The following is a 13,445-nucleotide window of genomic DNA, read 5'->3' on the forward strand; positions in this document are numbered from 1 at the left end:
TGTTCGATGTCCTTTCCTCATCACTTCCTTCCTTGACCTCGATCGAAAACAACATGAGGTCACGGAAAGATGCAAAGGAGGACTTAGGAAAATACAACCTGCGTGCTAGGAGAATCTGACGGCCCTTACACTAGGCTACTTAGTTAAAGAGCATCTTAGATACTTTGCCTGTGCGTTCTGTCCTTCTTAAGGGTTTACAAATATTTTCTTTGCACTGTAAAGTCAGGTGGTTTAGTTCTGTCATCTTTGATTAATCGACCTATGAAATACTAATAAATATGACTGATAATTTTTTCTACCAAACGTCTGATCCTCCTCATTAAATCAACCGACTGCATTCAAAGGCAAGCTCACAAAGAAGCTCCGATGTTCGTCCACCAGGGATCGGAAGGAAACACTAAAGCATGATGATGTTCCATATGGGCCTATGACACCTGACAAGGCTCTCTTTGGCATTACTTTTAAACAAAAAGTGGGCAACTGTCAGCAAGTCGCTGCCTTCGAGCCAAGTTTTACTAAACCCAACAAATACCCTGGTTGGTACAGATTATAGACTGTAAAATGTAGAAGTATTGCCATGACATCACCCATTGGTTTACACACAACTGGTATGTGTTTAAACCAGGTTTACTGTACAACCGTATATATTTTCAAAGTCAGATCTTCTTCCAAACACTTCCAACCCCCTACCGACCATTTGAAGGACTTCATGTTAGTCGCTTCGACAAGGGCTTCACAGAAAGGCGGCCATGGCTGCCACTCGGTCTTTGCCTACCCACAAGATCCCATTGTCAAAACCCGTTCCTCTGAACTGCCCGAACCGCCGTACAAAAGCTTGCTTTTCTCCTCAAACTGGGTGTTTGTTTTTGCTTTTGTGTGTGTCTGTCGCTTATACTGCTAAATTGTAATAATAATAATAGTGTAATACATTCATTTGTGCTGAAGAAGAAGACCCACACCTGACGTAGGAGTTGTTGCGTCTATGAGGAAAGTCTTTTCATAAAAAAGGTCCTCTGGGGCCGATGGACGAGTTCTAATCTTAATCTACCCCTCTGGTTCGATGCCGTTCCCTCATTTCCTCATTCTGACTAACGAGGCAGGGTTACAGTATCTAACATGTATTCATGGTCTATGTTTCTCTCTGCTCTGTATCTCATGGATTGGTTTGTAGGACTACAAGGTAAAAAACACATTTTCCTACCATTTGTCTCTGATTAATGCAGCCTATTGCTTTCATTGTTAGAAGATATCTGGTTAACGTGAACGTCCATTTTAAAAAACAAAATAAATATCCTTATCATTAGTATTTCTATGTTATGTTATAGCGTACAATATAGATTGAGCTTTCTAACTCCATAGGTCAGCTTAAAATGAATCACAGATTCAAATAACAAACATAAAAACAACTTCTTAAAAGTCTTAAAACAGCATAAATACAAATGTTACAGTAAGTAATGTGCCTCTTTTCTATTGACTATATGTAAATAATTGATTGCATCCTGCTCCCACTCCTGCTGTTCTCATGCACACGCACAGACTCCCCTCGTGCACACATGCACAGCTTTCCAATAATCCATCCTTTCCAATTCCTACATACTTCCACAGTACACACTTTCTCCCCCCCCCCCCTCCTCCCCACAGCCAGTCAACCCCCATACATACCCCCCCATGATGCACCCACCCTCTCATACCCCCCCCATGATGCACCCACCCTCTCATACATACCCCCCCCATGATGCACCCACCCTCTCCAATCGTTCTTTCTACATACTTCCCCCCAGGCTCTCATTTCTGTAGCTACTCCGTAGTTGAGGTCCATTTGGTCCCTTATCCAATTTTTCAAAAAAGGTACCTAAACTTTTCCGTATCATTTAGTCCATGTTTATCTTTTAGTTCCATGTGAGCATATTGATCCTTGGTTCATGATATCTGCTATTACTGAAAAGAGGCATGCCAGTCTCTAGGTATGGTGAAGGGTTTGTGGTGATGTGGGGCAAGTTTAATTCCAAAGGCCTAGGTGACTTCATCAGGGTGCATAGTATCCTGGATCCATGAAATAACTGGCTTTTAAAAGATCTACCTACATCTATGGGAATCTAAAATACGGGTGTCTACACCTATGCACCCTGTATTTTAATGGAGAACATATATTTATTTTCGATACGTTATTCATTCACAAAGAAAATTGGTGTCATTATAGGTTGGATTTTTCAACATCGTTTAATAAAGGCATTGAGATCAATCTCAATAAGACGATTTTTTATTCCTCTTGTAGTCAGCTGTAGCATGGGTGCCTAAACTTATGCCTACCACCGTAAATCCTCTTCCTCTAGCCTGTCTGCTATAACTTCAGATAGTTATCTAGAAAATAAGGTAAGCTAGTTCTCACACCGCATTGATTTTCTTGTGCAGAAGCAGGAAGTAACAGGAAGGAGCCGGTCGGAGCAGCCACCACAGCTGATACTCTGACAACCCTTACGTGATTTTCATCACATTGTTTTTTCAAGTTCAGTTGCTGTTTGGGGTTAGGTAGGGGTTAGGTAAGGGCAGCCAGCCCTAATTAAGAATATTTGCTGAATGAAACCAACAATGCAACACATTGTTGGTTTCTCAGAGTAAAAACATTGTTCACATATTTTGGAGAGTTGGTGTGTGTGGGTGTAATTTTACTGATTAAAAAAAGTTGCCAGTGGCGAAGAAAAGGGCTTGCCCCTGTCAGAGAAATTGTTGCATCTATTGGAAACGTCATAGCGGTTTGGTGTCCAACCTGTATCTCTGCTCTATATCTCATTTAATGGTTCGTAGGCTTTCGAGGTAAAACCGAAAATATTTCCCAACCTTTTATTTCTGATAAATATAGCGTATTGCTTTCATTGAAACAAGTTATCTGTTTTCGGTGAACATCCATCTTTACTAAACATTATTTTCTATTGAAATATCTAAATAATGTTCTTCCGTCCTTCTTTGGTACAGATTCGTTTTTATATCTTGATGAAAAAGGGTATCAGTGTAGACAGCAGGATCAGTAAATGTACGTACATTATAACAATGCTCTGTTTAATTCATTAGTGTATTTTTTATTTTAGGGTACACAAATAAAATCTTGTGTTTGCCGAAGGGGAACGATTTATTCTTAGAAATCTTAACACCGTAACCTAAATGTCAGCTCTTCCAATGGAAAGCGACAATAAGATCAAGGACATACTGTCACGCAGGGCTGGGCGATTACTCGATTACGATTATTAATCGCGATAAATCTCACGTCGATTACGACGCATTAGACATAAATGCTCGATATGAATTATTATTATTTATTTTTTTAATTAAAAAAATAAAATAAACATTTCTGATATGGATTTACCTGACAGCCAATGCGGCAGAACTGACAAAATAGTCAGATCGCAGTTTTGCGGTACACGCCCATTCCCTGGTGCATGTTTGAGCTTCCGTTACACACACACACACACACACACACACACACACACACACACACACACACACACACACACACACACACACACACACACACACACACACACACACACACACACACACACACACACACACACACAGCCTATCAACAACATTGAAAATAAGAGAAAAAAAAAGATATATATGCATTTTTTAATTTTTATTTTTTTGTATATTATATATCGTGATTAATATCGATATCGATCGATATCGAAAAAATGATCTGCGCAAATGTTCCCTGGTGCTATTTTGCAGTTTCAGAAATCATTTGCGCCACAAACCAGGAAATACCTGGTTTAAAGTCAGTGACGCGTTGTTCTATTTTAAGGGCGCATGCATAATGTTGCTTGTGCACCTCGCGCATACACTTTGCTTCTCTCATCTACCTAGCCACACATTGGGGCGCGCGTGTGTGTATGTGTTAAAGAATTAATGAATGCGGGCACGCGTGTGTGCGTCCATCTGTTTAAACACACGCAAACTAAACACGCAACGCATAAAACAGTCCATGGCAATGTATATTAACCGCACATGCATATTAGGAGAACAAGTCGAGAACAAAATACATACAATACTGATACGAAACAATGTTTATAATTAATTTCGTATATCATTGAATAGAACCACAGTTGCCGCATATCACATGTGTGTTAAGTTTTCTTTGCCGAAATTTATTTGAGGACTCAGTATTTCTGAAGTTGTCGAAGAAAACCTTATTCCATGTGTGAATTAGGCCGTATTATTTGGTCATAAACTGAGCCATTTGAAGTTTGAAATTCATGTGCATCCTTTGTCTTGTTTTTCATGTTGCATACAGGTCATCTTCCCCTTGTTGGCTGCTTAGATACCAAATAAGGCAGGCAGGCTAGTTCTCTTATCACATTGGTTGTCTTATTAAGAAACAAGACAAACGTGTTTTTGTTTTTTGTCAGAAACAAGACAACCAATTAGCCCCAGGCCCGATATATACTTTCATGGTTAGACGCCTTATCAGTAATTTTCTTATTCTGACTAACGAGGACAACAGTATCTATCATGTATCTCTGCTCTCTATTTCTCTCTGCTTTTTGTCTGCTTACCTTTTATTATAGGTAAAACCCCAAACTTATTTTCTAGCATTTATATCAGAAATATGTAAACAATAGCTTCAAATAAATATGTCATGCACATTTTAAATCAAGATGTTCTGAGTTGAAACTCAAACATATCATGAAGCAGGCAACCTATTCTCCAGAGAGCAGCAATAGATATCTTGTTATGGTAAAACTTTCGTTAGTTAGTTTGGCAGAATTGGGCCAGTGGTAGCCTTGTGAGTTCACAGAGACTTGTTTTCCAGGTGGATAGACAGTGAGAGAACACCAAGGCTTTTGAACCAATACCTTCCATACCTCAAACTTATACAACCTATTCAACCACAGGTCATACCAGTGATCCAACGACCGCTCCTCAAGGACCAGACGACCACCGAGCCACTGAGGGGGAGGTCCGCTTGGTGAATGGGGGGAATGGCTCCTGTTCAGGCAGGGTGGAGGTCTTCCTCCAGGGCCAGTGGGCCACAGTTTGTGATGATGGCTGGGACCTGGCCGATGCCCAGGTGGTGTGTAGACAGGTGGGCTGTGGGAGGGTGCTGTCTGCACCACGTGGGGCCACCTTTGGACCTGGTCAAGGGCCTATAGGGTTGGCTAATGTCAAATGCAATGGCCACGAATCTGAGCTCACACAGTGTGGCCATAGAGTGCCGACCCACTGGTGTGGTCACAGTGAGGACGCTGGTGTTGTCTGTGAAGGTAATACATTTAACAAGTGGCTACACCTTATCAGCTTTTTCTTCTGTTAAAATAACAAGACACTAAATCTATGGGTTATTTTCCTATCCAATGAATAATATCCCATTCATCCGAAAGCCTGTGATGAAAACATGCTTATTTTGTTTGTTATTTGAGGTTGTCTTCAATCAATGAATTCTTCAATCAACCCGTAGTCAAATGTTTTCCTTTTGTCGTAGCTGCCTCTCCAGTGAGACAGGTCAACGGTATCTCCAAGTACCCCTGTTCAGGCAGGGTGGAGGTCTTCCTCCAGGGCCAGTGGGGCACAGTTTGTGATGATCACTGGGACCTGAATGATGCCCAGGTGGTTTGTGTACAGCTGGGCTGTGGCAGTGCCATATCAGCCACCAACAAGGCATATTTTGGACCGGGAGCAGGACCCATCTGGTTGGACGATGTCAACTGTGGAGGAAGAGAAACGTCAATAACCGACTGTGAACATCAAGGGTTTGGTTCTCAGAACTGCAAACACGCTCAAGACGCTGGCATCATCTGTGATGGTAAACCTGCATTTAGTGTGTGTGTGTGTGTGTGTGTGTGTGTGTGTGTGTGTGTGTGTGTGTGTGTGTGTGTGTGTGTGTGTGTGTGTGTGTGTGTGTCGTTGTCTTTATGTGTGTGCATGTGTGTTTTTGGGAGTGAAAAAATACCCTTTGCTGATCAACAAAGACACGCCCCTTTTGGAGGCATAGTTGCGGCACGTTGGAGGCACTTTCAAGACGCTGGCATCATGGGAGTATTTATTAATGACCTGCTCATAGGCGTATCACTGGAAAAAGTGGTCGCTGGGTTTGCCGATGCATGGGTTGTGAATACTTTTCAACTGTTATGCTTGTTATTTGAGGTTGTGTTCCTGCCAGTACTTCTTCAATCAACTCGTTCTCGTTGATATTTTTTCTCTTTTCATAGCTGCCTCTCCAGTGAGACTGGTCAACGGTCTCTCCAACAACCCCTGTTCAGGCAGGGTGGAGGTCCTCCTCTATGGCCAGTGGGCCACAGTCTGTGATGATGGCTGGGGCCTGGCCGATGCCCAGGTGGTGTGTAGACAGTTGGGCTGTGGGAGGGTGCTGTCTGCACCACATGGGGCCACTTTTGGACCTGGCCAAGGGCCAATAGGGTTGGATGATGTCAACTGCAATGGCCACGAATCTGAGCTCACACAGTGTGGCCACAGTGGACTGTGGACCCACGACTGTGGTCACCAGCAGGACGCTGGAGTTGTCTGTGAAGGTAATACTTTTAACATGTGGCTACACATTATCTGCTTTGTCTTCTTCTTAAATAACATGAAACTAAATCTATGGCTTATTCTCCTATCCAATAAATAATATCGCATTCTTCTGAAAGCATGCGATGAAAGCTTGCTTATTATGTTTGTTGTTTGAGGTTGTCTTCATTCAATGAATTCTTCAATCAACCCGTAGTCAAATGTTTTCCTTTTGTCGTAGCTGGCCCTCCAGTGAGACTGGTCAACGGTCTCTCCAACAACCCCTGTTCAGGCAGGGTGGAGGTCTTCCTCCAGGGCCAGTGGGGCACAGTTTGTCATCATGGCTGGGACCTGAATGATGCCCAGGTGGTTTGTACACAGCTGGGCTGTGGCAGTGTCATATCAGCCACCAACAAGGCATATTTTGGACCGGGAACAGGACCCATCTGGTTGGACGATGTCAACTGTGGAGGAAATGAAACGTCAATAACCGACTGTGAACATCAAGGGTTTGGTTCTAAGAACTGCAATCACGCTCAAGACGCTGGCATCATCTGTGATGGTAAACCTGCATTTAGTGTGTGTCTTTGTGTGTGTGTGTGTGCATGTGTTTGTGTGTGTGTATGTGGGTGTGGGTGAGCGTGTGTGTGTGTGTGTGTGTCTTTGTCATTGTCTGTATGTGTGTGCACGTGTGTTTTTGGGAGTAAAAAAAGACCCAGTGCTGAACATCAAAGACACGCCCCTGTTGGAGGCATAGTTGCGTAGGAGTAATGACATGCTCACAGTCGTATCACTGGAAAAGGTGGTCGCTGGGTTCGCCGATGCATGGGCTGACAATACCTTTCAACTGTTATGTTTGTTATTTGAGGTTGTGTTCATTCCAGTACTTCTTCAATCAAGTCGTTCTTGTTGCTATTTTTTCTCTTTTCAAAGCTTCAACTCCAGTGAGACTGGTCAACGGTCTCTCCAACAACCCCTGTTCAGGCAGGGTGGAGGTCCTCCTCTATGGCCAGTGGGCCACAGTTTGTGATCGTGGCTGGGACTTGGTCGATGCCCAGGTGGTGTGTAGACAGTTGGGCTGTGGGAGGGTGCTGTCTGCACCACATGGGGCCACTTTTGGACCTGGACAAGGGCCAATAGGGTTGGATGATGTCAACTGCAATGGCCACGAATCTGAGCTCACACAGTGTGGCCACAGCGGACTGTGGACCCACAACTGTGGTCACCAGCAGGACGCTGGAGTTGTCTGTGAAGGTAATACATTTAACATGTGGCTACACATTATCTGCTTTGTCTTCTGCTAAAATAACATGACACTAAATCTAAGGCTTATTTTCCTTTCCAATAAATAATATCCCATTTTTCCCGAAAGCATGCGATGAAAACTTGGTTATTTTGTTTGTTATTTGAGGTTGTCTTCAATCAATGAATTCTTCAATCAACCGGTAGTCAAATGTTTTCCTTTGTCGTAGCTGGCCCTCCAGTGAGACTGGTTGACGGTCTCTCCAACAACCCCTGTTCAGGCAGGGTGGAGATGTTCCCATCTTGCAGAGGATGATACATTGCCAATGTATCATCTCTCGGGAAGCATGTCCCCGAAAACACAGATTTGTCTCCAGGGGGCCCTCTGATATGCGGTCACACTTTGCCTGCTGGACATTTCTGTCTGCTGGACCCATTGTGTATTTTAAGATAACATTTACTGGATTTCCCAAAGTTAGATCGAAATCTAAAAATCTCTTAGAATTATGGTCATGATATCTTACAGTCTTGTTTATTATGTTGCCTGCCAACTTCTTCCTTTTGTTTATCTGCTATTACAACAAATAAGGCTGCCTGCCTTATTTGTCGTAGTGACAAACAGTTCTAGTTCTCTATGGACATGTTAGAAAATCGAAGGGCGTGATATTATGCCACCATGTGTGAGTGTGATTAGCCATTCAAAGCCGGCAGAATATCAAACAGCTTTTAATGGCTATTCACACTCACACGTGGTGGCATAATATCACCCCTTTAAAAACCTATTCAAATTCACAATTCCACGTCATAATATCAGAATTGTAACTATGTATGTATATAGTGGCCATCGCCCTTGAGACGTGTGAGAAGTTTTGGGTTAATTTCCACAAAAATGATCAAATGCTTAACGCTATCAGGGCATTTGCTGTGACTCTGATTCACTCTGAATCGCTTGGGGACCCTCACCTCATTGCACCCTACTGACTTGTGACTGGTCACCGTCAATTGTTGCCATCTATGCATTGTGATAGTAAGAATTCACATTCACCAGTGACTGCTTTGGTTGTTTGGCAAGTGAAAAAAGGAATTGGTCACTCAAGAGAGACATCCTACTGTTCCTTTTTTAAGTTAGAATGTCCCGGTTGGATGAGGTTGATGGATCACTGACTCATCCCTGTTGAATCCCTTCCTCTGTTTTATCTGTTGACAGGTATTCCTGGCAACAAAAACAATCTGAAATTAATTAACCTCTGGCGTTCGGCCTTCGTCATTCCCATCATCATTCTGGTCATTCTTTATTGCTGGAGGAAAAAGAGTAAGTCACATTAGACTACAGTTTGAATTAAATCAAACCTTACTCTCATGGAGATACATGTTATGTGTCTGTGCCATTTTTTCAATAGAGCATCATACAGAAAACCTTGATTCTGAACTGGTAAGTAAATTATACCCTCCAAATATGTTGCTATTCACATTTCTTACCTCCGATAAATACCCTTCGAATTTCCAAATGTCAACGTTAAACCACTATAAATATTGAACATATCAATAAAAGAGAAAATGTTGTTGATAAGATAATTAAACAACAGAACACACGTACATGACATTCTCTTCCCAGTGTCCAAACTGTGACCAAGCTGCCGCCATCTATATGAATGTGAGCCTGTTAGGACCCCCTCCTCTCCCTTTGGAGCCCACTGACATAGAACTCAACCCCATAAGCACCTAGGAGGCTCTATGGGAGATATTAGCTGGAGGTTTAAAGTAAGTATCAGCATTATCTTGCCGACATGAATGAAATAAGTGTGGAAAAGCAGAGTCAACGAAGGCCTACATCCCGAGGGTTACCGACATGTCCCTCATCCACAGCTTCTGCTGCCCCTGAGATGAACCCCGGTTACTGAGCTGACTCCAAGTGGACCCCTTAAAGCTGTGAACCCGTCTATTCCTGGCTCACCTCATCCTGACAGGAGGAGAGGGGGAGGGCTTTATGACAGCCACAATGAACAAAGGAGCCCCCTTCATTCTTCCTCTCACTTTACTTAGAATGACTTGTGTTAATGTTAACTAGTTAATGTTACAATCAAAGACTGCCTGCGTTATGAATGTATTCCAAAATCACACATGTTGCTTTTTCATTTGAATGCATGCTTATTGTCTTAGTAGAAGGGATTGTCATTGTTCTCGTGCATGTCACATCTTTATGTTAACCCATATATGTGGTATAGAGGTTTGATTCCTGTGATTATACTTGGCTACTTTATGCATCGGGTGTTGTGATTGGCCAGTGCATGTGAGAGGCATCCAAAATTTTTTGAAAATAACATGAAGCCTGAGTCCTTCGCAAACCAACTAATGTTTTGCGCTTGTGTCTTTTTCTTTCAAACTTCAGCTTACTCAACCAATATTATTTCCGTCTTTTCCGCCATTCCGTCTTTTCAGGCCTCTTTTTTTTTTACTTGTGAATTGGGATTCAAGTGGCCTAAAAGATTCCCTTTGGCCAAGTCCGACCTGGGTGAATCTCACTGTTGGCGACAACCTTATTGAAATCAATCCGACAAGAAGTGATGGATCGAAAGAGCGCTTGTTGTAGTCCATCTTCGGAAAATTGTAGTTTCACCCTAGCGACGCTAGAGGTCAGCAATACTCACTGCCGCACAATTCATTTTAAACAGGGCTGGCTTTTCCTCTGTTTGAAAGGAAGCAGCTTTTCATCTCTCCTTCACCCGATGACTTCCACAAAGGTTAAGGAAAGGTGGTATAAAGGTGAGGAGATTTGACTTTCTGAATTGGGCCCTGGCAGCAGTACTGTTATGCACAGGGGCGTAGCCAGGATTTTAGGGCCCCATGAAAGGTTATCTGTATGGCCCCTATGGTACGCAGGCCACATTTTGTCCACCATTCATTCTAAATCTATTACAATTATTTCACGTAATGTAGACAATATATTGGGGACATATCTGCCCAAAGCTGGTACTGCTGCTTTACTTTTTATCATTTACTTATTTTCAAGAACATTATCTCTTTTCATTGTTCAAAAAATTTCTGAATTGTTTTAATTTTAAAATGTAATAGCCAAATACGATACTTCATGACCTATTGATGAATGAGATATCACTTAAATTTCAGAGCCCTTTCAAGAGTCCTTCCCTCTCAGGCTTAACTCTCCTCACCTTTAACCCTTTTGCCTCGCTGCTGGTTATAAAAATGTAAAATAACATCCATATTTGTTTCATGTGATGTAGATATGAAAGGATTTCTGAATACGTAATTACATTTAGTTTGTGATGTACCACAATTGTTGAATGTTTCATGAAGTTGTATAGTTCTAGATACATATATGCTTCTGAATTGTAGTAGCATAAGGAACATAGTAGTTGCAGATCTATATAATCTATTATTTCTCTATAGACAGATCTCGATCCATGTATGACTATTGCACAATTTCTTTTTTCAGTTTTCACAAAAGCTGTGTGCACCTTCAGATGATATTACGAATTAAAGACTGCGTCGGCTTCTCGGACGTCTCTGGTACTTCCACAACAAATAAAGACCCGGGTAAAAAAGAATACTGTGTCGGAAACGGGTGGGGGTCGGGTCGGACGCCTGAACAGCGCTGGTCAGTCGCGGGTTTTGGGATTACGAGCGAGAATTCTCCGGTGCTGGATATCTTATTCAGGGGCGGAGGAGTCATCTAAAACTGTCCACAGTGGATGATGTGCTTTTTTTGCACAGCAATTTAAAGCACCATGCCAAAGTCCCCTGCGTTGCATCCAATGTTTTCCTTCGGGTGCGGGTCGTGCTTCGGTATAAATGTATAGGTGGTCTGGTCGGGTGCGGAATGTATTTCGCGTGTACGGGCGGGTGCGGGTTTGCAAAATAACACCTGTGAATTGATTCTCGGCCATGGTGGGTAAGGAATTGGGGGAAGAAACGCTGGCTTTGACTCACTGAAGTCCAGATGTACTGCAACTTTAGTTTCAGGGTACCCGACGCAGTCGTTTATTCATAATATCATCCAGAGGAGCACACAGCTTTTGGCCGTGATATTATATACCATATTATAGATTCCTATATATTTATTATATCATAATAAAATATGATATAATAAACGCCTGCGTCCCTATTACTACATCATTGCTTCTTTAGCGCTCGTGTGATCCACCGGTCACAATGGTCACAGGGTAACGGCAAAATCCATACCGTCGCGCAAATTCACACCGGCGTACTCTCTATAAAGTTTATACCATACACCCCTAAGTCCCGCCCACTTGAACCGTAGTTTTTTAGAGCCCCCCCCCCTTACACTTCCTGCTTTAAATGACGCAAAAATCGTCATTTTACGTCATTTGAAGCTGGAAGTGTTAGAGGTATACAGATCTCTCCGTCTCAGGGGGAAATGAGGGAAGGATGCAAGAGCATTAAAAATATGACTGGGTTTCTAATGATACAAAGCTTAATGCAAATGGGTGAAGTGTCCCTTTAAAAAAAAGGCAATAATTGTTAAAAAATTATATTTTCCAGAACATTGTAAAAACAACCTTTTTCTTGTTTATTGTTTCAAAAGGTTTTTCACCTACCTGCTTACTTACTTACAAACGACCTACTTACCTGAAACCTTAAAATCACAAAATAAAATAAGATAAAAAGGAAAAGAAAAGTGTGGTTATTGAGTGAAGCCCAGCAACTCTGCGTAGATATCAAACTCCTTCAAGTGGAGACTGCACAAAGAAAGGGAGTAACTTGACAGTTACCTACTTACTTACTCACTTTGGGGATTGTTGATGATGTTTCCTCGGGGTTGTTCCACCAGAAGTGGGCGCTCTGGACAGCAGCGACGGGCTGACCCCTCTGGGACACGTCCTGGCCCACCTGCCCATGAGTGTCCTGCTCATTTACATATCATAGAGGAGGGGGAGGGGAAGAGGAGGAGGTGGACAAGGAGGTGCGAGAGCAACAGGAGGAAGAGCCAAGTTGTGTCCGTGTCCACTGGACCTGACCTTCACCCGGTACGTATGGGTTCAGTTTAGCGCTGCACTCTTGTCCGTGGTTGTGTGCTCTCGTATTGAAAGGTTTACATTTTGTAGCACTTAACTGCACATCCGAATCACAAGGGGGCGCTAATGTTCACGGATCTTAGATGAGTTTTAAATGTTGTGGTCGTTCAAAAATCCTCTTCATAACCGATCTTCATCAGCGCAGAGCTCACATAGGAAACGCAAGCGTGTGTTGTTTTGCAGATGGCTGGATGGATGTTGGAGCTAGGCTCGCAAATTCTTAAAAGGGTTTCGTAAGAGTTGGCATTCTGACAAATTCCTTAACACCGGTCCATAACAGACCGACTTTGAGCCAAATCAGATTCATATCAACCTATACCTCCGCGCTGTCACGCTGTTATCACCATCCGTGTCGCTATTTTCACACCGTTTTCCAATGACTTTTTGTTGACGTCTCAACGTTATGCTTTATTTAAAAGTTTTCGGTCTTTATCTTCCTTTGCTCAGTCTTTGGTGAGTTACATTCTTACGAAAGATATCGGATGTAGTCGAAATTGCATTTGTAAACTGATTGAAATTGAACTTTTACAATGAAGGGTTTTCTATTTTTGCACACTTAAATCATAGAAGAAAATAGGCTTACTTTGATGAGAAACAGTGTCTAATGACGCTGTTTAAGAGGTTTGGACGAAATAATACAAAAACATC

The 13,445-nt window shown here is 42.4% G+C and overlaps 1 protein-coding gene across 1 annotated transcript in view; it reads left to right on the forward strand.

Moving 5' to 3' along the window:
• Positions 1–11,149, forward strand: part of LOC132462596 (deleted in malignant brain tumors 1 protein-like) — a 36,014-nt gene extending 24,865 nt beyond the window's left edge. Inside the window, exons 10-18 of the mRNA XM_060058189.1 lie at positions 4,890–5,258; positions 5,477–5,797; positions 6,204–6,524; positions 6,743–7,063; positions 7,435–7,755; positions 8,951–9,055; positions 9,144–9,175; positions 9,359–9,504; positions 9,610–11,149. Of these exons, the coding sequence (XP_059914172.1) occupies positions 4,890–5,258; positions 5,477–5,797; positions 6,204–6,524; positions 6,743–7,063; positions 7,435–7,755; positions 8,951–9,055; positions 9,144–9,175; positions 9,359–9,469 (1,901 nt within the window). The 3' untranslated portion in view covers positions 9,470–9,504; positions 9,610–11,149. The remainder of the gene's footprint in view (positions 1–4,889; positions 5,259–5,476; positions 5,798–6,203; positions 6,525–6,742; positions 7,064–7,434; positions 7,756–8,950; positions 9,056–9,143; positions 9,176–9,358; positions 9,505–9,609) is intronic.
• The last annotated feature ends 2,296 nt before the right edge of the window (positions 11,150–13,445 follow it).

Source organism: Gadus macrocephalus, chromosome 8 (assembly GCF_031168955.1).
Source record: "Gadus macrocephalus chromosome 8, ASM3116895v1".
NCBI classification, from domain to species: Eukaryota; Metazoa; Chordata; class Actinopteri; order Gadiformes; family Gadidae; genus Gadus; species Gadus macrocephalus.